Source organism: Silurus meridionalis, chromosome 29 (genome assembly GCF_014805685.1).
Source record: "Silurus meridionalis isolate SWU-2019-XX chromosome 29, ASM1480568v1, whole genome shotgun sequence".
NCBI classification, from domain to species: domain Eukaryota; kingdom Metazoa; phylum Chordata; class Actinopteri; order Siluriformes; family Siluridae; genus Silurus; species Silurus meridionalis.
In genome coordinates, this window is record NC_060912.1 from 577,946 (window position 1) to 600,066 (window position 22,121).

The window sequence follows — 22,121 nt, forward strand, 5'->3', positions numbered from 1 at the left end:
ATGGTGCTGGGATTTGATCTCAACCTTCTGATCATGCACTCAACATCTTACCCATTGGACCACCTCTTGCTTGAAATGCTCTTTATTTATTAACTCAATAAAAGATTTGTACACTTGATTAAAGGTTCTTAGCAAAAACGAGGTTTGTGCAGTAAAATGTCAGTAAAAAGAATCGGAATTGTTTGACTGTTGTTTTATTGACGCCCAAAAAAATCCTGCTGGAATTCTACAACAAACTGTGTGATAACATGACCTCCATCTACAACAAAAGTCTTTTAGACATCCAGCTGATGGCATTAATCAACAGGATCTAGAATTATGAAGAAAATGGAGTGATTTTTTACTGATGAAGGTGCAATTTATCTAGAATAGAATAAAATGGAATAGAAACAAATCTAAAGCCTCTAAAACAAGTGAAATTATTTTATATTAGAGTTTATTTAGTGAACAATCTGAGAACTGGATTTGCATAGCTAGAGTGGAAAAATGTGCAATTTAATACCTAAATAAAGTAAAAAAATAATAAATCGAGTATGTTTTATTATAGAATGATACGATAAATGTTCAGAAAAACAAATTTTATATTTTTGCTCAAAAAATATTTACAAATTACTTGTAATAATTGTATTGTTGGTTTGCTCAAATTTTCAAATCTTATGGATGATGATGCATAAGACAGGAATGACACTTAATAAAGATCACTACAGGAAAATAGCATGACATAAAGCCAACGTTCACCTCGGATATTTCACAGAAACTTAAGTTGATTTCTCATGAAGAGCAGCAGCTACCTGATGGCTGAAACTCAGCGTGATCACTGATGCAGTTAGAGAAGGTTGAGTATGTAGTGTGTGTTCAGTAGTGATGGCAGTGAAGTGAACAGTGTGGGAGAGAACTTGTATTAAAAGTGGTGAGTCAAACATTCAAGGCTTTCGACATTGTAATTCCAACATCTAACGTCTGACCGAGGAGAAAAAAGAGACAGAGTGACTCACTGGTCTTTGAGTAATATAAACGAGGACGCTTTGCTTGTTATGATATCAGAATGCACAATGACATCCACGTTTGCATACAAAAAGACACGTCTTTGTTATTATATTTTTACGAGTGAATTGTGGAGTCATAGATACGTATATATGATCTCCATTCATTTAAACTATGAGAACCAAACCTGTTCCAGCATGACAATGCTCCTGTACACAAATCCAGCTCCATGAACATCTACTTTACATGCAATATTTTACAAGGTGGTACAAGAAAGTTTGGAGATTCGCGTCAGATCTTTGCAACGGCGTGAAAACGCAGAGCTGGATCTTCATCTTCAGGAAGAGGGCGAAGTCTGCAAATCTGACTAGTAGGGTGGGTGAGGGAGAGACCACGTGTCTCATTCTCCGACGATCAGAGTTTTCGGGGGTTGAGCTCATTGAAGGTCTACCTGGTTTCTCGTCATCTTCCACTCTTGAATGCAATTCATTGCTGAAAACACCTCAAACGACCCGTTGCAGCATCGCCGTATATCAAAGACCAGAATTTCATATTTGTTCTTTGTTCTAACTTTCTGTTTGTGATCAAATCGTCAGTGGGTCAGAATAGCACCAGTTACAGCACCAGTCTCCAAGCTTTTTCATACCACCTCGTATCTGCCCTGCTCTCACCACTCTAAAGTTGGGACATGGTGAATATTCAAATATCAAGAATAAAATGCATTTCTAATACGTTTTACTGGTGCTTGAGTGCGATACCTCTGACAATGAGCTCAGCAAAGTTGGATACAGCAGCTCCATAGGAAGATTGTGTGATACAGCGATAAAGATCCTGCTCGGTCCGCTGCGCTCCATCTATCTGAAACCATGCAGCCAAACGACGCTCACCGACTGATGATGTGAGTGAATAGGGGACCATTAGGAGCCCATTATGCCTCTGGGGGAAAAAAGAGAAAGAGAAAGAGACATTCCTATGATTCCACATTCTAAAAAAAACCACTTAAATCAGGGTTCCTACACATTTATATTTCAAAATTCCAGACTTTTCCAGTTTCATGTATGCAGACAGAGTTTTAAGATTATATTTATTCCCCTAAAAAAGGAGGAACCCTGTTAAATTCAGCTTGCCAAATTATTAGGAACAGAATATAAGCAGGATATCTTCTCTGGGATTTAACTATTCTTTTTCAGGAGATATCTGATCATGGATGGATTTCCTTCCGCAGTTCTACAGCAGCTTCATTAAAACTAGAAATTAATATTACTATTATTAATATTCATTAATGCGAGCTCCTTCATCTTCCTGTGTGTGAATTAAACATGTGCTTTCAAGTGAAAATGTCAATCACACAGTAAACTTTGTAAAATCCATACATGCAACTTCATTAGCTAGCCAAAAAAAAACCCTGATGCTAATGGTTCCTCAGGGGCTTCTAACTGTTTTACTCGACCGGGAACCCTGACAACAAAAGCCTACAAACCATGGTCCTTTCTGTTCTTCTGAAAGTACCAGTTAGACTTTTGGATCTTTTGAATGCAAGCGTAATGACTAATAATATTGTTCCTGTATAGAGAGAGAAAGCACACGGAGCACTTCACATTAGAAGCGCATAATTCTTATTATGATGTGAATATTATAACGGTTCAGCGCTCAGCCTACGCTGCACGAGCGGGACGGCTCGAAACACGTGCAACGAGGGAATAAAGCAAATGTCAGGCTGACGGACAGGAAGGTTGGAGGGGCTGGAGAGCAATTCATAAATGTCACAGCACATTCACTGCTCACATTTCCTGCCCTCCAACTCTCACTGTAACGCTCACTTTCTCATTAGATAGACACATGCACATTTCTTTAATGTCTTCTGGTCATTTTTACACCAGAGAGATGAGATTCAATTAAACACACACACACACACACACACACACACACACACACACACACACACACACACCAACAGTGTATATTCTTGGACCTGCTAATGATTAGTCATGATAATATCATCTCTTGAGTGTTGAGACAACTGTTTTAACACACACACACACACACACACACACACACACACACACATACACAAACATGTATTAAATGTTTAACCACCTTTTTTCCAACATATTGCTCGATTTAGTCAAACACACACAAACACACACACACACACACACACACACACACACACACACACACACAGACATGCATGCACACACACACACACACACACACACACAAAATCTAATCTTTTGTTACCATTTCATTTTGTGTAATCAGAACATACATACACTGGTGCATTAAAGTAATAGTGAATGGAGAGATGAGTGGAGCAGTGGTAGAAGATGGAGGGATGAGTGGTAGAAAAGAAAAAGGGGGGGTTGAGTGGTAGAAGATGGGGGAATGAGTGGTAGAGGATGAAGAGATGAGTGGTAAAGAATAGAGGGATGAGTAGGAGAGGATGGAGGAATGAGTGGTAGATAATTGAGGGATAAATAGTAGAGGGATGATTTAGTGTTTTCTGTGATCAGGTTGTGAAAAAGTAAACGCTCTCTGCTACGACACTCAGGTGTGTAATGACACACAGTCAAACAGCAGTAACGTGAGTGTAATCATTTCTTTGTATATGAAATCAATCAATAATTCAGGGTTTTTCTTTTATAAAAAAATAAAAAAACAAATATAAAAGATCAACAACCCAAAGAAACATCTACAGAGTGGATTTCGGGCTTTACTGAGATCTTTCTACCCAAACCTGGATACTGCATGAAAGCTTATTAGTTTGTTCTGTTTGAAGAACTGGTAAAGCGGCGCTGTGCAGTCCATCAGAGATCTTTCAAAGCTTTAAGGATCAAAGTAAGAGCTGAAATAATTCTGCCACAAAACAACCTCTCGAGCATCAAACAGCAGGAAACACGGCAGCAGATAGAGCGAGGTGGAGATCCTTCACCCAAACTGCTTCACCTAATTAACACATTCTGCTTTGCTTTTAAAAGATCTTTCTTTTTTAAACATATATTATTTAATAGATTTATTATTATGCACTTCTACACTTTATTCTACACCTGACTTTTCCCGCCATGTGTGATTCTTCAGCAAACTGATTCCATGACTGAGCAAAAAATGGAGGCAGGAGCATGAATTTTTCCCTTCACTTGCACAAGAAGACCCAAGAAGTGGAAGATCTCCTGCTGTAGACCAGGCCTCCTCACCTCACTTACATCACTACTGACTCACAAATCTCCATAGAAACCTTGAATCTAAATCCACAACATCTAGTAGAACATCTTCCCAAGAGTGGAGGTTGTTATAAGAGCTTCGATTTTTATTTCAGTGCCGTGAGTTTTGCCTTTTAAGGAGTTTTGTGGTTGTCACCAAAAACACTTCCACACACTCTCACACTCTTACACGCACTCTCACACTCTTACACGCACTCTCACACTCTTACACACTCACACTCTTACACACTCTCACACACTCTCACACACTCTCACACACTCTTACACACACACTCTCACACACACACACACTCTACACACACACACACACTCTTACACACACTCACTCTTACACTCACACTCTTACACGCACTCTCACACTTACACACACACTCTTACACACTCTTACACACACTCTCACTCTTACACTCTTACACACACACACTCTACACACACACACCTCTTACACACACACACACTTACACACACACACTCTTACACTCACACTCACACTCTCACACACACACACACACACACTCACACACACACTCTCACACTCTCACACTCACACACTCTTACACACACACACACTCTTACACACACTCTCACACTCTTACACACACTCTCACACTCTTACACACACACACACTTACACACACACACACTTACACTCTTACACACTCTCACACTCACACACACACACACACTTACACTCTTACACACACACACACACACACTCTCACACACACTCACACTCTTCCACACTCTCACACACACACACTCTACACACACACACTCTTACACACACACTTACACACACTCTCACACTCTTACACACACACACACTCTACACACACTCTCACACTTACACGCACTCTCACACTCTTACACACACACTCTACACACACACTCTCTCACACTCTTACACGCACTCTCACACTCTTACACACACACTCTTACACACACACACACACTCTACACGCACTCTCACACTCTTACACACACACACTCTTACACACACACTCTTACACACACACTCTTACACGCACTCTCACACTCTTACACACACTCTCACACTCTTACACACACTCACACTCTTCCACACTCTCACACTCTTACACACACACACACTCTTACACACACACTCTCACACACTCTTACACTCTCACACTCACACACACTCTCACACACACACACTCTTACACACACACTCTCACACTCTACACGCACTCTCACACTTACACACACACACTCTACACACACTCTCACACTCTTACACGCACTCACACTCTTACACACACACACACTCTTACACACACACACTCACACTCTTACACACTCTCACACTCTTACACACACACACACACTCTTACACACACACTCTCACACTCTCACACTCACACACACACACTCTTACACACACTCTCACACTCTTACACACACACACTCTTACACACACTCTCACACTTACACACACTCACACACTCACACACACTCTTACACACACTCTCCCACTCTTCCACGCACTCTCACACTTACACACACACACACTCTTACACACATTCTCACACTCTTACACACACTCACACTCTTACACGCACTCTCACACTCTTACACACACACACACTCTTACACACACTCTCACACTCTTACACTCTCACACTCTTACACACACACACTCTTACACACACACTCTCACACTCTTACACGCACTCTCACACTCTTACACACACACACACACTCTTACACACACACACACACACACACACACACACACACACACACACTCTTACACACACACTCTCACACTCTTACACACACTCTCACTCTTACACACACACACACTCTTACACACACACTCTCACACTCTTACACACACTCTCACACTCACACACACACTCTCACACACTCTCACACTCTTACACACTCTCACACACTCTCACACACACACTGATACTAAAAGATTGATAAAAGAAGCTTTATATCATTAATGCCATCATTTGTGTGTTTTTCTCTCTTCTCACCTCCATGGTGAAGGGATCCAGTTTGGATGCACGTCCATTTGCCACACACTGAAAGGTGGCGTTCTGCCCTGCGTTCACCTCCACGTCCCCGAGCCTGGTGAAGTGTGGCACTTTATCTGCACAATGTGGAAAAGAAGAAAACGCTCATGAATATTCATTATTTCTGAAATTACACAATTATAATATATAAATATGATAATAATACAGCTGATTTTGTCTAAATTGATGCAAATACACACACAATTATGAGGTTATTTTGCATTCTTCATTCTATATTCAGTAGCCTGAGATGTTAAATAACTACTCTAATAAAACACACTTCTTATACAGACTGTCTTCATGAAGAAACTGTGCATTGATATAAATAGCTGTTCATGAAACCCACACACACCTTTCACAGTGTAGAGCGCAGTTCATTACATGGGAACAATCATTCATTTGAATCATCTAAAGTTTCATGTACGTTCCTTGCGTGTGTTTTTCTTTTTGCTGTGCTGTAAAAAAAATCTTCCTGTAAAATTATTACAATGATATTGTGCTCTAAAGGAATTCATTCGGACTCACCAAGCAGAAAGAACGTCCAGGAGATTTCTGGAACGTAACAGTCTGATCGAATCTTATCAAAAGGGTCACGTTCGTGTTCCTCAGTAATCTGTTAGCGTGTAATAGTCATTATGTGGTTCACCACCTACTCAGTTAATATGGATTCTAAACAAATGATTATTACAGCCTGTGAATTTTTGTGTATAAAACAGGTATTAGAAAATCTCTCCATAATTATTCAGTCTACTGCTGTGAATTCATTGTTTTAACGAGGTCACATAACTACTAACGGAGTCAATTTTTGATCCAAAATGGCAATTAATTGGAATTAAAGATTTTTTTTTTTATAAATTAGTTAATTTCCTGCTACATGCCAACGTTCTACCGAACTGCACATACCAGACTCAAAACAGCAGCTAATTATAATCACTGGATTAATAATTAAGTAATTAAATAATCTAATATCTCCAGTAATAACCAACAACTCAATACTGGTTGATTGAGGCCCAAAGGTTTATGGATGAACATTAAAGACTTTCATATGAAAAACTGAAAATTTAAAGAAATGACAAAAACACTATTTTCCACTCCTTTATTTATTTTACTGTTTTAATTGTTTAGATTTCGTCAAACGCTCTTAAACCCAAACAGAATTCCTTTTAACGTTGACTTGTGATATTGAATAAAAAATAATTAATAATGATAATTAAAAAAAAACCACACAACAGCAGATATTTTAATCAAAAGTTTTGAATCAAATATAAACACAAATCTGCAGTAATGTCGTTTTATTGTCTGGCAATTGTTTTCTTTTTTTTTTTCCTCTTTTCATAATGTTAGCTCTCATTTATCCCCGTCAGACGCTGCCATCTGCTCTGCTTTCAGCCATAAGCTCAGAGACCCTTCATTTCAAAAAAGAAAAAAATGGCTTCATCTTTTTTTTGCCTGGTTACAAAATAGATGTTTTTTTCAGTATGCGTTTTTATGCGATCAGGAATCCTTGTGTTCTTGTTGTACCTCCACGTCCAAGTCTTTCTCAAGAATGCGAGTTCCAAGGATGCACGTGTTATCGAGTAAAATGAAGGTTGACCGAAGCTGCAGAACTGCATGCATTAATGCCAAACTAATATGCATTTTAAAAAAAATTGCTATACGATAAACAACCAAAATACTTTCACTGGATCAGTTGATTAATTAGTTACAATTTTTGACCTTCAGCTCAAATAGTCAACTTTCATCCTGACCTGTGAGTCTGATTATAAATGTTGATGCTTCCTATAATGGCACAAGTCTAGAAACCAGATGATGAGCATCCTGCATACAGATTTAGATGATCGGACTTAAATGAGTAAAAATACTTAGCTGAATGGACACAACATGATCTCCATTTGTTCTGCATCAGTAATTTGCCAAGTGGAGCATCAAATCTGCTGTTGCGTCGAATTTTATCGCACTTTAATAGCGTTGTGTCTATAAATGTATTGCTGCATTCAACTATTAACGCACCTTCTTTAAACGATTCGAATGTTTTATGACAATTTATTACAGCGATGTTTTGCACAGCTACGTGTTGCCTAGCGGCTTGAACACACCTCTTTCACATTAATGATAGTGGAGAGTTAAACAGAAGGCTTTAATGTGTTTAATATGCGCTTTCATTCGTCCAATCTGTGTTTGATGGAATTTGTGCCAGTTGGAAAAACCCTGCAGGATGTAGTCACTGTCTCCTATTAATCATTCATTCATTAAAAGGAGATATTAATTAATAGGAGACATCATTAATAGGCTGTGGTGTGTCAGTGCAGGGGGTTAAACTGGAGAATTTACCCCTGATGGGAGACCTGGTATTTAAGCTTCATTAATTGTTCACAATAGAAAAACATTGTAGTGTATAATAATGTACTGTAGTAGAGTGTTTTATCATTTAATTCTGTATTCTACAGCATTTTAATGTATTTTATTGTGTTGTTTTGTATTGTAGTTGTATGTGTGGTATTGTTATTGTAGCTAATAGTTTGATGTCTCAAAATAAATAAAAAATAAACCTGAACATTATTCTGTCAGTACAGAACAGGAGAAAGTATTTTTTTTTGCTAGCTTATTGCATGTTTTCAGTACAAAATAAACCTTTTTACTGAATTTCCGCTTCAAATTCTTTGTAGTCGAACAGAATTAGGTTGTGCAACTTGAAGGTTAAATCAGTAAGACTGTAAATGCTGATCATATTGTACACCGGCTAACTACATGCGAGTAAACATCCACCCACCCACCGCAGGGCTTTTCATTCTTTCATTGAAAATACATCAGATCTTACATTATTGCTTCTTCTACAACGACCTTGACAACACGGTTTTATGTTTACTTGTCCTTGAATGTTTCAATGTTTTTGTGCATCTCAATTCTCCAAGATTCTAGAAAAGGTTGAAGCACAGTTGTTCAGTTGAGAGCGTTGAGAACGTTGTTGGAATAAAGGGAACAGCTCTCTCTTGGCTCACGTCTTATTTGACTGATCGCTATCAGTTTGTGGATGTAAATGGTGAGTTCTCCACACTCTATGAGGTAAAGTTTGGTGTTCTGCAAGGATCTGTCTTAGGCCCACTGCTTTTCTCTTTATATCTGCTGCCTCTTGGTAAAATTACACATAAACATGGTATTCACTTCCATTGCTATGCTGATGACACACAGCTGTATATTTCAGCAAAGCCAGATGAGAGAGATCAGCTTAACAATGTTGAGGAGTGTGTAAAGGACATTAGACAGTGGATGATTGATAACTTCCTAATGCTCAACTCAGATAAGACGGAAGTACTTTTACTTTTTACTACTTTTAAGTTTTTAGTAAACTTTCTGATTCTGTAGCATCTCTGGATGGTGTTTCTGTTTCAGTGTACAGCAGTCAAAGACCTTGGTGTGATTATTGACCCGAGTCTTTCCTTTGAGGCTCACGTGAATAATATCACCAGGATCTCCTTCTTTCTTTCTTCTTTTCTTGCTTCTCTTCCCTCCTCGGATCTGCCCACTACGTCCTGGTCTGCCTCTGGATGTTGTCTTCATTTGGAGGCGACTCTGTGCAGCTGGAGATGTTTCACATAAACATCTTGGGTGTTTCCATGAAATTCTGGAGTAAGAACAGGAGCTTTGAGGATGGATTTGGACTGTAGTTAATGTCGACAGTCTGCTACACTGACTCAGGACTACAGTTTACTCTGATCTCCATCACTGCACCTCAACATTGTTTATCTGTAATAAATGGACATTCGGTGGAACCCAGATGAGGATGAGGTTCCCTCTTGAGTCTGGTTCCTCTCAAGGTTTCTTCCTTCTGCATCTCAGGGAGTTTTTCCTTCACCACAGTCTCCACCGACTTGTTCATCAGAGACAAACTTACACTTATAAAGAACATCTTCATTTTTATCTCCACATGATCTGTGTGAAGCTGCTCGGAGATGAAGTTCATTATTAAAATCACAATACAAATAAACATGAATTGAATTGATTTTAATTAAAAGTGTATTGTCTATAAAACATTCTTCCTCTTCATGATATCGTCTGAAGTTCACAAAAAGTTTTCATTAAATGTATAAACTCTGTAATAAACTTTGCAATAAAAAATCATTTAGCTAAAAATTTGACCTGCATTATTGTAGAAAAGATTATTCTGCTGCTGACATTACTTTTTAAGAAGAAATCGTATTTTGTTATGTATTTTTTCATGTTTCATTTGTAAAAACACATTAATTAAAGGTTTTATTGTTTCTTTTTAAGATTTTCTCAATTTAATTACCATTATTCATGTTTTTCATTCGGAACTGCTATTTTTTTATGATCTCATCTTTTTATTCTACTTATTCTGGTTTCCTCTGCACTGTTTCTCAATTATTTATATTTCATTATTATTCCTGCTCATATAATTTTGAATCTCTTTTATTGTTTTTTAATTTCTTTGGGAAAAACTTCAAGCTGCATTTGCTATACAAATGAAACTCTTTATTTTTTATCAGTGAAATAAATCGTTTTAAAGCAAACTGTTTAGTAAAAACGAATGAATTGAAGTTTGATTGGAATAAAAGGTGACACAAGAATCCCCCAGTGAAATGTCAATGTTATTATCATTAAGAGAGCTGACTCTGATTTACTGCCATCAGAAAATATCTGATCTTCTCTAAATGGAGTGTTAATTAGATTGTCGAGCCACACCTTGAAGAAAGAATAAAAAATCAGCATTACTATGTTGCTGTGTGCCTCAGAAGATGTTAAGCAGCACTGCACTCTCAGCTGTTCGTTGCTCTCAGACCATCTCCCAGCTTAGAACCTGCATTGGTATTTTCTTCCTCCTGTCTCGTGTAAGGGCAGGTAAGTTCTAGTGCTCAAGCTTCATCTCTCAGACTCTCTGCATGCTGAAGAATCAATTAAGTAAATGGTTGAGATTTTCGAATTGCCTCGCTGTTATGATATTGTCTTTTAAACAATGTGCCAATTTAGAAAGTGTTTCATTCCCATCAGCACTTACCAGCTGGCATCGATGATCTTCCAGCCTGACCGGCTCAGCCTGTGTTTTGGCAGCTGGCAGCTGGGACAAGCTGGATTTTTTACTAAGGCACTTCTATTCCATATTTACACTACACTTCTATCTGATCAGCATAACACCATCAACTAAACAACCAGATTCATTATGACATTTTAACACTATGAGTGGTGAAGTGAAGAACATTGATGATCTCCTCATCATGGCACCTGTTAGTGGGTGGTCAGTATCTATCAAAAGTGCTCCAAGGAAGGAACAGTGGTGAACCGGCGACAGGGTCGTGGGCGGCCGAGGCTTATTGATGCACGTGAGGAGCGAAGGCTGGTCCGTGTGGTCCGACCCAACAGACGAGATATAATGTCATGCCTGATTGGTGTATACTGTGTATAATGAAGTAACTGGAAATGATACTTAGCCAGGCATTGTCAAGCTGGAAGAATTTATAACCACATAAACTGTAGAAAAAATACACGGTTTCAAGTATCTTGGCCATAAAGCTGTCAGATTACATTCCTGGTCCTGAAACACCTGCAGTACTATCTGAGGAGATTTCCTGAGAAGATTCAGGAGTTGTCTACTGCTACATTTGACTTCCATCCCTGCACGATAGAAAGTGTACTGACCAGATGCAGCACACTGAGGTTTGGCAAACTGACTTCACAAGACTTTTACAAAAATCTTCCAAAATCATCAGGACTGAGCTTCTGATCAGATCACTTCCCTTCTCTCCTCTATGGCAAAGCATCAAGATCAACACCACTCTCCTCAACAGCTTTTAACTCCCATGTCCATATCATTTCTCTGCTACTATAGAGAGCATCATCACATTGTATTTACAAAATCTTTCATTCACTTCAGATATTTCATATGTTTCTATATGTTCTGTAGAAATGTGTGTTATTATGTACATGCAGGACATATTAACACAAGGAAGGAAGGAACAGCAGTACAGCAGGGAGGCCAGTGTTCTTCTGGAACGTGTCCTGAACGTTTTTTCTGAGATTCACGTCGCATCTCCGCAGCGGTGTAAAAGCTCCGAGGTGGATCTTCATCTTTGGGAAGAGGGTGAAGTCATCAGGAGCCAAATCTGGTGAGTAGTGCGGGTGCGAAAGTGAGATCGTGTTGTTTCCGGTGAGAAACTCACTTGTGAGGAGGAGTTCGGTGACAGAGTGCGCACGTGGTCAGAACGTGTCTTTCGCTAAAGCAGTAGAAGAGCATGATCTGCTTGTGGTTGAAGGAAATGGGAGTATGCGTAGGTATTGCAGATCACATTGATTACACTGGTTGTAACGGATACTGGAGATTTGTGTATTAATCATCATTAATGCTGTGAAGTTTGTTCTGACCGAGTCACAGAGGGAACGCTTTCCATTCAACACCGATCTACATACAGCCTGCGAGAAAGACCAGTTACACTATAGATTTAAATGGGATTAATGAAGTAGTTCAATCTGCAAACCAGCTTTAAACACTGCTGTGCTCACTGCTGCTGCTGTTCTTCTCCCGCAAAATGTACTAATCACTGGTTTATTAACTAGTTATATTATACGTGTTAACACCTATAACATACTGTATAAATAGCATTTGATTATAATAGAATATAAAATATAATTTTATTAGTCAGAGATACATTAGATTATCTGTTTATCCACTGAAATGAACTGTAGTTGCATGGGCTGATCCATAGTACGTCTTTTCTCCCCTAAGATTATCACGATAAGTAGGTTTTCATCCCTTAACTGAGTGCCAGCCAAAGCAAGGCTTTTTCTCTCCAAGGTTGCTTTGCCTTCCAAGAAAGTAAATATAGAACATTGCTTGAGTGTGTAGGAGTCACGAGCAACCAGATATTGTGACTGTGTCCTGCAGGAGGAACCAGTGTTTCTGGGCTAATCAAAAATACTCAGCTACGTTTTCCATGAAGCGTGTGATCAGTGTCTATAGAATACCATTGTTAAAAGAACTAGTTCCACTTGCATGCCATATCTTAGCATGCAGAATCAGAACTCCTTCCCTCCAGACTCTAGATCATTTACTGTTTGTCTAAAACACTCTTCCATCTGGGAGTTTGGGATTTCTGAGAAATGTGTATCCCATGGCTGTCCATTAATGTACACAGAAGTATAAAGGCACTATAAAGGATAAAGTCCTTATCATTGAACTATGTGAATCAGATCAATACCTCACAGCTGCTCTCCTCCTGTAGGGGTTTTGGTTTATAGTTCTGTTCCTCACCATTTTATCAGGTGCTGTTTTCTCCTTTTTTTTCCACATCTGAACAATTGTTTGTGTTTAAAGACAATAAATAAAGATCAGATCATTAGAAAGTCATAGCGAATGTACATAAAGGCTGGATATTGTGAGCCGTAAACTCCAGAACTTTAGCTCTCTGGTTCGTTTATGTTTTCACCATAATAAAAGACAATGGAAAGGTGTGTATGGGTTTCCACAGGGTTCTTTGTTTTATGCATGCAGATAATTGGATTAGCTTCCTTAAATTCCCCCTAGATGTACTGTAGTGTTTGACTGGTGCCCTGCTATGGACTGGTCTTCCATTCATAGTGAATTCTTCTGCTTACACACACTGAAAATTAATAACTGCTTTCACATGTGTCTTCTTCTTCTTCTTCTTTCTGCTTTTCCCATTAGGGGTCACCACAGCGGATCATTCGTCTCCATACCCTCCTGTCCTCTCTTCTTCTTCTTCTTCTTCGTTCTTTCGGCTTCTCCCATTAGGGGTTTCCACAGAGGATCATCCATCTCCAAACCCCCCTGTCCTCATTCTTCCTCTTCTTCTTTCAGATTCTCCCATTAGGGGTCACCACAGCAGATCATCCGTCTCCATTCCCCCCTGTCCTCTACATCTGCCTCTTTCAAACCAACTACCTGCATGTCTTCCCTCACCACATCCATAAACCTCCTCCTTGTTCTTCCTCTTTTCCTCCTACCTGGTGGTCTCCATCCTCAGCATTCTCCTACTGATATAATTCAATTCAATTCAATTCATGTTTATTTGTATAGCGCTTTTAACAATGAACATTGTCTCAAAGCAGCTTTACACAGATAATGTGGTGATTAAAAGTGAATATGTTCTTTATAAGTAAGTTTGTCCCTGATGAGCGAGCCAGTGGGAGGACGGCCTGTATATACCCCATGTCCCTCCTCTGCACATGTCCAAACCATCTCAATCTCACCTCCCTCACCTTGTCTTCAAAACGTCCTACATGCGCTGTCCCTCTAATAAACTCATTTCGAATCCTGTCCATCGTCGTCACTCCCAACGAACATCTCAACATCTTCAGCTCTGCTACCTCCAGCTCCACCTCCTGTCTTTTACTCAATGCCACTGTCTCTAATCCATACAACATCTCAGGTCTCACCACAGTCCTATACACTTTCCCTTTCACTTTTACAGATACTCTTCTATACCCCTCCTGTCCTCTACATCTGCCTCGCCCGGGCCTCCTTCTGCTTTCTCATGTGTGCTTTTGGTAAAAATGTGCAGGCTCTTTATTAGTACCTAGAATCATTAAGACTTTAGATTGTAACAGTCTCGATATTTAAGAATTCAAAACATATGTTTATTAGCGTTATTAAAGTTTTTTATTTAAAAAGGTGTGCAGACATGGAGGAAATTCATAGAGGCAAAACAAACATTAAATAATCTGCTTCTGTTCTGTACACTTTTTATTTAGATCCTTTCGAGCTTATCTGTAAAAACCATGACTGAATCGGTGTCCACCACAATAGACCAGTTATTTTCAGCTGAATATATTTGCATATATAACCTAGTCAGGTAGAGGGATATCACTGGTCAGATATTCTGGCCTCAACATACAGTTGAAAAGGTGCAGGAATAAATTTGCTCTGCCATTCAATAGCACACTGAAACTCTTCTTTCACAGAGACAATGGCTTTGTTGAACCTTTTGTCAATTTCCGCAGCACAGCAGTAAACAAGCTTCTCTAAAGTACAATAAAACCACTATAAAATGCTTTGAGAAGTTTATGAGGGGACTAAATGGGTTCGAAGCCTCTAACACATGCTTTTCTAAGATGCTGTCTGAGACACAGGGAGCTCCATTACCTCGTAACCACCCGGTTTCTGTTTGTTAACCTCAGACTGAATGATCATCTTCAGACAAACTGAACAGTGTACATTAATTAACCTTCAACCAGAATTCATAATGACCCTAAACTGGAATAATAAAACATTACTGGAGCCTGTTTTCTAGTTTGTACAATTATATAATAAAGGTATAAAAGTTGACAGGGTTTATTATGGTAGGAAATAATCTCCAACAAGGTAACTGTTAATGCTAATGCAGGTGATCATTTTCTCATGCAGCTCATCCCAAAGTGGCTTATTGTTCTTTATTTATAATAACACAAAGCTTATAAATGTTTATAGTTACATTGAATGCTGTAATTTGTGAAAGTAAGTCAAACGTATATTTTTCCCTCCTGTCCGCGTCTGCAGTCAACCGAAATGTAGCTTTTTGAAAACAGTCTACAAAGTGGTTCAATTGTAAAACGCGTTTTTGTATCACTGTGTGAAAACAGAGGCTTTTGAAAACGATGATGCTTTTGTAGTCGTGACGTTTCAAAGAGCCAGAAAGTAAATAAACGGCAGGCGGAAATGACGCGGGTTAAAATATCCAAATGTGTACGTATTAATGCAGACGTTTCCTAACTCACTCGTCAACCTTCCTTCAATCCTACAGTGAAAAAGTGACGTGAAAAAGCACCGGTGACTCCTCCCAGAAACGCCTAATAAACGTTTGCTTACAGAAAGTTTCAACACATCAATAATTATCTTTTAATCTGTTGAATTGTTTTTTAAATTGTTAATTTTTGTAATTGTTTCATTGTTAAATAATACAAAATGACAATATTACAACATTAATCTGACTACAAATGAAAATTGTATGTATTTAAAAATATATATTATATAATTAGAGCAGAGATATTAAATATTTAGATATTTTGTAAACATTTTGCAGAGAACCAAACAAACGCAATAGAAGTATAAAAGACTGTGTATGTGCGTGTATAATATTATGATTATTATTATTATTATTATTATTATTATTATGTTAATGGATTTGTTCAGGGGCCCATTTGTGGCAGCTTTTGGTACCTGGGATTATATTATATACATATTATAATATTAACAATATGTAAGTGTGGAATGACAAATCTATACCTATAACTATATCTATATGATCTATATAATGGAGCAGCTGTTAAACCCTCAAAGGGAGAAGTTCTATATGATGGCCACAAGCAGAATTGATCTCCTGTGGGGCTCTGTGGTGCTGAACTACTCCTCAGAATGACCAGCCAGTGTTTTAAGTAGAGGGTGGGAGGAGTTCTCCAAGATGGAATGTTCACACCCAAAGTAGAGACATGTCCACCTCAGGAAGGGGAGATCCAGACTCTCCAGGTCAAGAATAGAACAGAAAGTCATCACATTTGTGAAAATGCAACTTCCTGTTGTTGTTTTTTTTTTAGGTTTTTTCAAAGGCTCATATTTGGTGTCATTTGTGTTCCAAAATCATACTTCAACCTTCTAAAGGGGGTTCATAATGAGACGTTCATTATACAGCAATTTAAGTAAGTGAAATATTCCATAATTCAGTCAATAATAAATGCTTTTGGAAACAATGAATCATCACCACACAGTATAAAGTTTAAAACTCACAAATATCAGTGAGATGGGCATCAGATCCACATCTACCAGGGTCCTGATCTTTATATTCATAGTCACCATAAAGCTTCAGAATTTTCAAGTAGATAGCATTTGTGCATGATGAGTCAAGAAGACCTTGTCTCCAATCCCTGGACATAATGACTCAACTAAGTGCTCTGACTGAACCTTTGGTATGGATTTTGCTGAATATTTCACACAGCACCATAAGCCTCACTCTGTGGTTCCTGGAGAAGAAAATGTGATGCCACAGCCAGACATTCAACACAATCTCTGCTGAATTGTGCCAAACTCTTTCTGTGGTTCTTTACTGACTGCACTGAAGTCACTTAATGGATCAGAACCACCAAAGAGTGAATAACAGAAAGCTTCTCTATGTACTGTATGTGCTTTAAGTCATAAATGTTGCCATGGTAACTGATATTAGCATGAAAAGTAGATTCTACAGCTGCTTAGCCTCATTGTGTATGTCTGCAATTAAAGTTAATTTCACTCATTATTCAATTTTTTATCTTTACTACATTTATATAGATGTATATATGTATTATTTGTAGCACGTGCATTTCTCTTGTCACAAATAAGTTATTATTGTAGTATAGATTTTCTGTTTCTGTTGCTACCACACTTTGTCATTTTATGTAATATATAATTGAATATGTATATTTATTAAAATTTTCTTATTTGTTTTTATTTTTTATTTTACTTTGATCTTCATGTTAATTTCACTTTGATCAACTACAACCCAACAATTTCCCTATGGGATCAATAAAATAATTTTAAGTCAAATTCCTCATTTTAATATTATTTTGTCCATTGGAATTATGGGAGATAAAAAAATAAGTAAGTAAGAAAGTAAATAAATAAATGAAGTATGGATATAATCAATACATAAATAAATAAACATGTTTTTGGTCAAGCCTAATTCAATTAATGCCTTTAATTTTACTTTACTTTTACACTCATTTTAGCACCAGACTGGTGCTGTATGTAATAAAATTATCATTGCGAAATATTTCAGCATGTTCCTTTACTTTCTGCATATTTTTATTTAAATTATGTATAAAGAGGAAAAAGACTCAGACCAGCCTTCAGAATCCTCATCCACCGAGGTGTTTTTCGAACACAATCTAGAGCTCTTAGTACTGTACGTATCTGCATTCTGGATAATTGCTGAAGGATCAGGTGTTTTTGGTTGTTGTTGTTGTTAATGGATGGTGAATGGTGGAGAGCTTCCTCTCTACAGAAGGACAGCTACAGGCAATGAGAACAGACAGCAGGATAGAAATGTAAGAGAAGACGTGAGGGAAGGGCTGAACATGAACACGTCAAACTCATTCACATTACAGATCACATCCTTGATGAACCGCATGATAGAAAAAGGAGCGTTTGTTTCTGCTGATGGAAATAAAACTGGTGTGTACAGTCGTATCCAGAATCAGGTGAGAAAAGAGTCAGAAGAGAGAGAGAGAGAGAGAGAGAGAGAGAGAGAGGAGGGAAAGAAAGAAAGAAAGAAAGTAAATAAAGTGAGAAAGACACTTACAGCAGGGATAGTTTAGCAGGACGATGTCATCCAGGCCGATGTAGCCTCTCTCCTCATCAGAGACCGTAGCTTCAAATATGATCTGCAAACGGAGAAAAGAGCAACCTATAAATAAATAAAGGATGAGGCGTGAAGTTCTCCATATTCATTTCAACATATACTATACGTTCAAAGGTTTGTGGACACCTGAGCATAAGATTGGTCATTTAGTCCATTTGCCGTTATAATAAGCTCCGTTTTGCTGGGAAGATGTTCTACTAGATTTTTTGGTGATTCTTTCAGCCAGTTAGTAAAGTCAGGTACTGATGTAGGTGAGAAGGTAAAGAGGTCTGGGGGTGAAGTCAGTGTTCACATTCATCCTAAAGGTCTTTAATAAGGTTTAAAGCTCTATAGCAGCAGATCCTCCACTCCAACCAAAAGCAGATCTCCTTTGTGTGCATTCTCATGCAGGAACATGCAGAGACTCCTTTTTCAAGTGAAGGAAGAATATATGCTCCAGCATCCAAAGACGTCCTGTACAATTGTGTGTCTACAACTTATGTGGGAGAACCACACGTGGATAGAGAAGGCAGGTCTTTGTCCATACACTGTAGATAATACAGATCTGGATCAGTTCCTTCTTTAGTTTTTCCAGTGAAGCGATTGAAAGCTGCATCATCTCACCAGAAATCACACCCAGGCAGGTCACAAATGAAAACAAACATCATGATTGTGTGTCTGGGCCACCAGGCAGTCTGATCATCTCCTGCATTGATGCTGCATCATCTGAATATCAGTTGTTTTTCAGGTTTTCTTTACATAATGCATGATGTCACAGTCATTTCATCTACACTTCCATCTCATTTCCCAACCCTATTTACTTTCCCAAAGATCTGCCTGCAGATAGATCACGTTTCCCAGTACACTGGTGTCAAGAGCACAAACTTAACGAGAAAAAACATCAGGAGTTGAAAAAAAACACAATTCCACCACAAAAAACCTTGTGTATGTGGGAGAATCAACGATTCCATGGTAACAGCTTTAGTGAGAAAAACACTGATATTTATGCTGTAACTTTATGGTTTAACTGATATTTAACTTCCTGCTAATTGATGAAATGTGTCAAGTTCTAAACAATAACATGTATAGAACGCTTATTCATACAACTGGATAAAAATGACTATAATACATACTGTGTCTAATCTGCAGTCCAATCCGTGCATCTCTTATTAGGCACATAGTCAGAGGTCGAGCGAGAAAGAAAACCAGAGGGACGGAGAAAGAAAACTGTCCTGTTAGTCAGCCAGTATAAAGAGGTGTGACATGAAGATGTTTAAATCATTAACCATCCTGACTGTTGGGACATTCGATAGTCACGTCATGTGACATCCATACAGTCACGTCACATGACATCCATACAGTCACGTCACATGACATCCATACAGTCACGTCACATGACATCCATACAGTCACATGACATCCATACAGCCACGTCACATGACATCCATACAGTCACGTCACATGACATCCATACAGTCACGTCACATGACATCCATACAGTCACATGACATCCATACAGTCACGTCACATGACATCCATACAGTCACGTCACATGACATCCATCCGTCACATGACATCCATACAGCCACGTCACATGACATCCATACAGCCACGTCACATGACATCCATACAGTCACGTCACATGACATCCATACAGCCACGTCACATGACATCCATACAGTCACATGACATCCATACAGCCACGTCACATGACATCCATACAGTCACGTCACATGACATCCATACAGTCACGTCACATGACATCCATACAGTCACGTCACATGACATCCATACAGTCACGTCGCCTTTCTATCGATTTTCTGTCTTTGAAGCAACAGTAAAGTCAAACAGCTTCGTCACCACCAGAATTCAACATTCTTTATTTAATGTGTTTTACCGCCTGCATCAAATAAACTCCTGCGCTGATGAAGCTGCTACGACTGTTACAGTGTTACTATGGACACCGTGTGTGTGTGTGAAGCGTGCGAGACGTTTCATCTGCAACGTCTGTAACAAATTTACTGACGTGTCTGAGGGCAAAAACAACATCCAGTCTGAGGAAAGAGTTTACGTCTTTCTTATTGAAAGAAAAAGAGAAATAACAAGAAGAGGAAAAAGCAAAAGAGAAAGAAGAAGAGGAAGACAAAGAAGATGAAGAAAGAGAAAAAGAAGAAGCAAAGGACGAAGAAGAACAGGAAGACGAAGAGGAAGAAAAGAAGATGAAGAAGAAGCAGAACAAGAAGAAGGAAAAGAGGAAGAAGGAACAGAAAGAAGAGGAAGAAAATAAATAGGAGAAAAGAAGAAGAAGAATACAAAAAGAAAAAAGGAAGAAAAAAACAGGTAGAAGAAGGAAAGGAAGCAAAAGAAGAAGAAAATAAGGAAGCATGAGACAAAAAAGAAAAAGATGAAGCAAGTGAGGAAGAAAAAGATGCAAAAAAGGAAGTAGAAGAAGGTGAAGAAGAGGAAGATGAGGAAGAGCATGAGCGTGAGTAATGTTAGTCTGGTGCTTCAGTGTTCCTGATGCATCACAGGTTAAGTGTCCACCTGGGATCAATTCATCCCAGAGCTGAGAAGAGAGGAATAACCAGGGAGCCATTCTCAACTCGTTTATTTTTACTTCTCATTCTTATGAGCTGCTGGTGAGACGTCCAGCTGATTAACTCCCCAATTCATCAGCCCCGGACGCAGAAGTGCATCGACTGACTCGTTCTCTCGGACCTGGATTTATTCAAACACCAGCGTTTCATTCAGGAGAAGAACGTAAGAGTGAGAGAGAATGAGAATTGAGTGGAAAGAACACGTTATCTAAATCACGTTCTAACGATTCTTCACATTTCATTCAGTTGTAAGCATCGAGGGTCGAATCGTGAACGTCGATCAGTTCAGAACATAGACATGGGAGAACAGAAAGACAAACGAAGGAGGAGGAGATGGAGTGTGGAACGAGAAACACAATCTGTTCTTTCTGAAGACTAAAAAAGGTTAGTTTTAAGAGAGAGACCAGTGTCTGAGAGATGGATTGCAGGTTTGTTCCGTTGCTGCACGTATATTGACAGTCACTGCATGTTTGACAGCATCTTTAATATTTCATAAGCAGCTACGCCTCATCTCCAACCCCTACAGTATCAACAAGCAAAATAGATTAAGTACACAGAGATTTTCCAGAAACTATGCTGCCTGCACTTCAAGATGGTGCCTCAATTTCATCTCATATTTTGACTGAAGATTTCTTCTGTTGTTGCTGCTGCTGTTTTTCACTGAAGGCCTGAAGACTGGACTTGTTGGAATACGAGGAGCACTGCAGTGAAGTGTCTCTGAGATCAGAAGATTAATACAGTATTCACAATGTTTCCATCAGTATAACATTCAATCCAGAGTGGAAGATTGTTAATTAATTAATTGATTGGTTTATTGATTAATTATTTGCTTGTTTGAGTGATTGATTGATGTGTAGTTTTTCCTGTGGAGCAATGCTGTGGATCCTCTTCTCCTCTTCATCTTAACATCAGATCCAGAAGCCCTAAAATCCAACAGACCTCAGACTGTTCTGTACTTTTCTT

At 38.6% G+C, this 22,121-nt stretch overlaps 1 protein-coding gene across 5 annotated transcripts in view; it reads right to left on the reverse strand.

Annotated features, from left to right (window-relative positions):
* ptprua (protein tyrosine phosphatase receptor type Ua) overlaps window positions 1-22,121 on the reverse strand; it is a 158,098-nt gene that overhangs the window by 52,999 nt on the left and 82,978 nt on the right. For all 5 annotated transcript variants that reach the window (XM_046844199.1, XM_046844202.1, XM_046844201.1 and 2 more), the window contains exons 4-6: window positions 18,523-18,604; window positions 6,209-6,324; window positions 1,743-1,920 (exon numbers count right to left, since the gene is read on the reverse strand). In XM_046844199.1, the coding sequence (XP_046700155.1) occupies window positions 1,743-1,920; window positions 6,209-6,324; window positions 18,523-18,604 (376 nt within the window). The remainder of the gene's footprint in view (window positions 1-1,742; window positions 1,921-6,208; window positions 6,325-18,522; window positions 18,605-22,121) is intronic.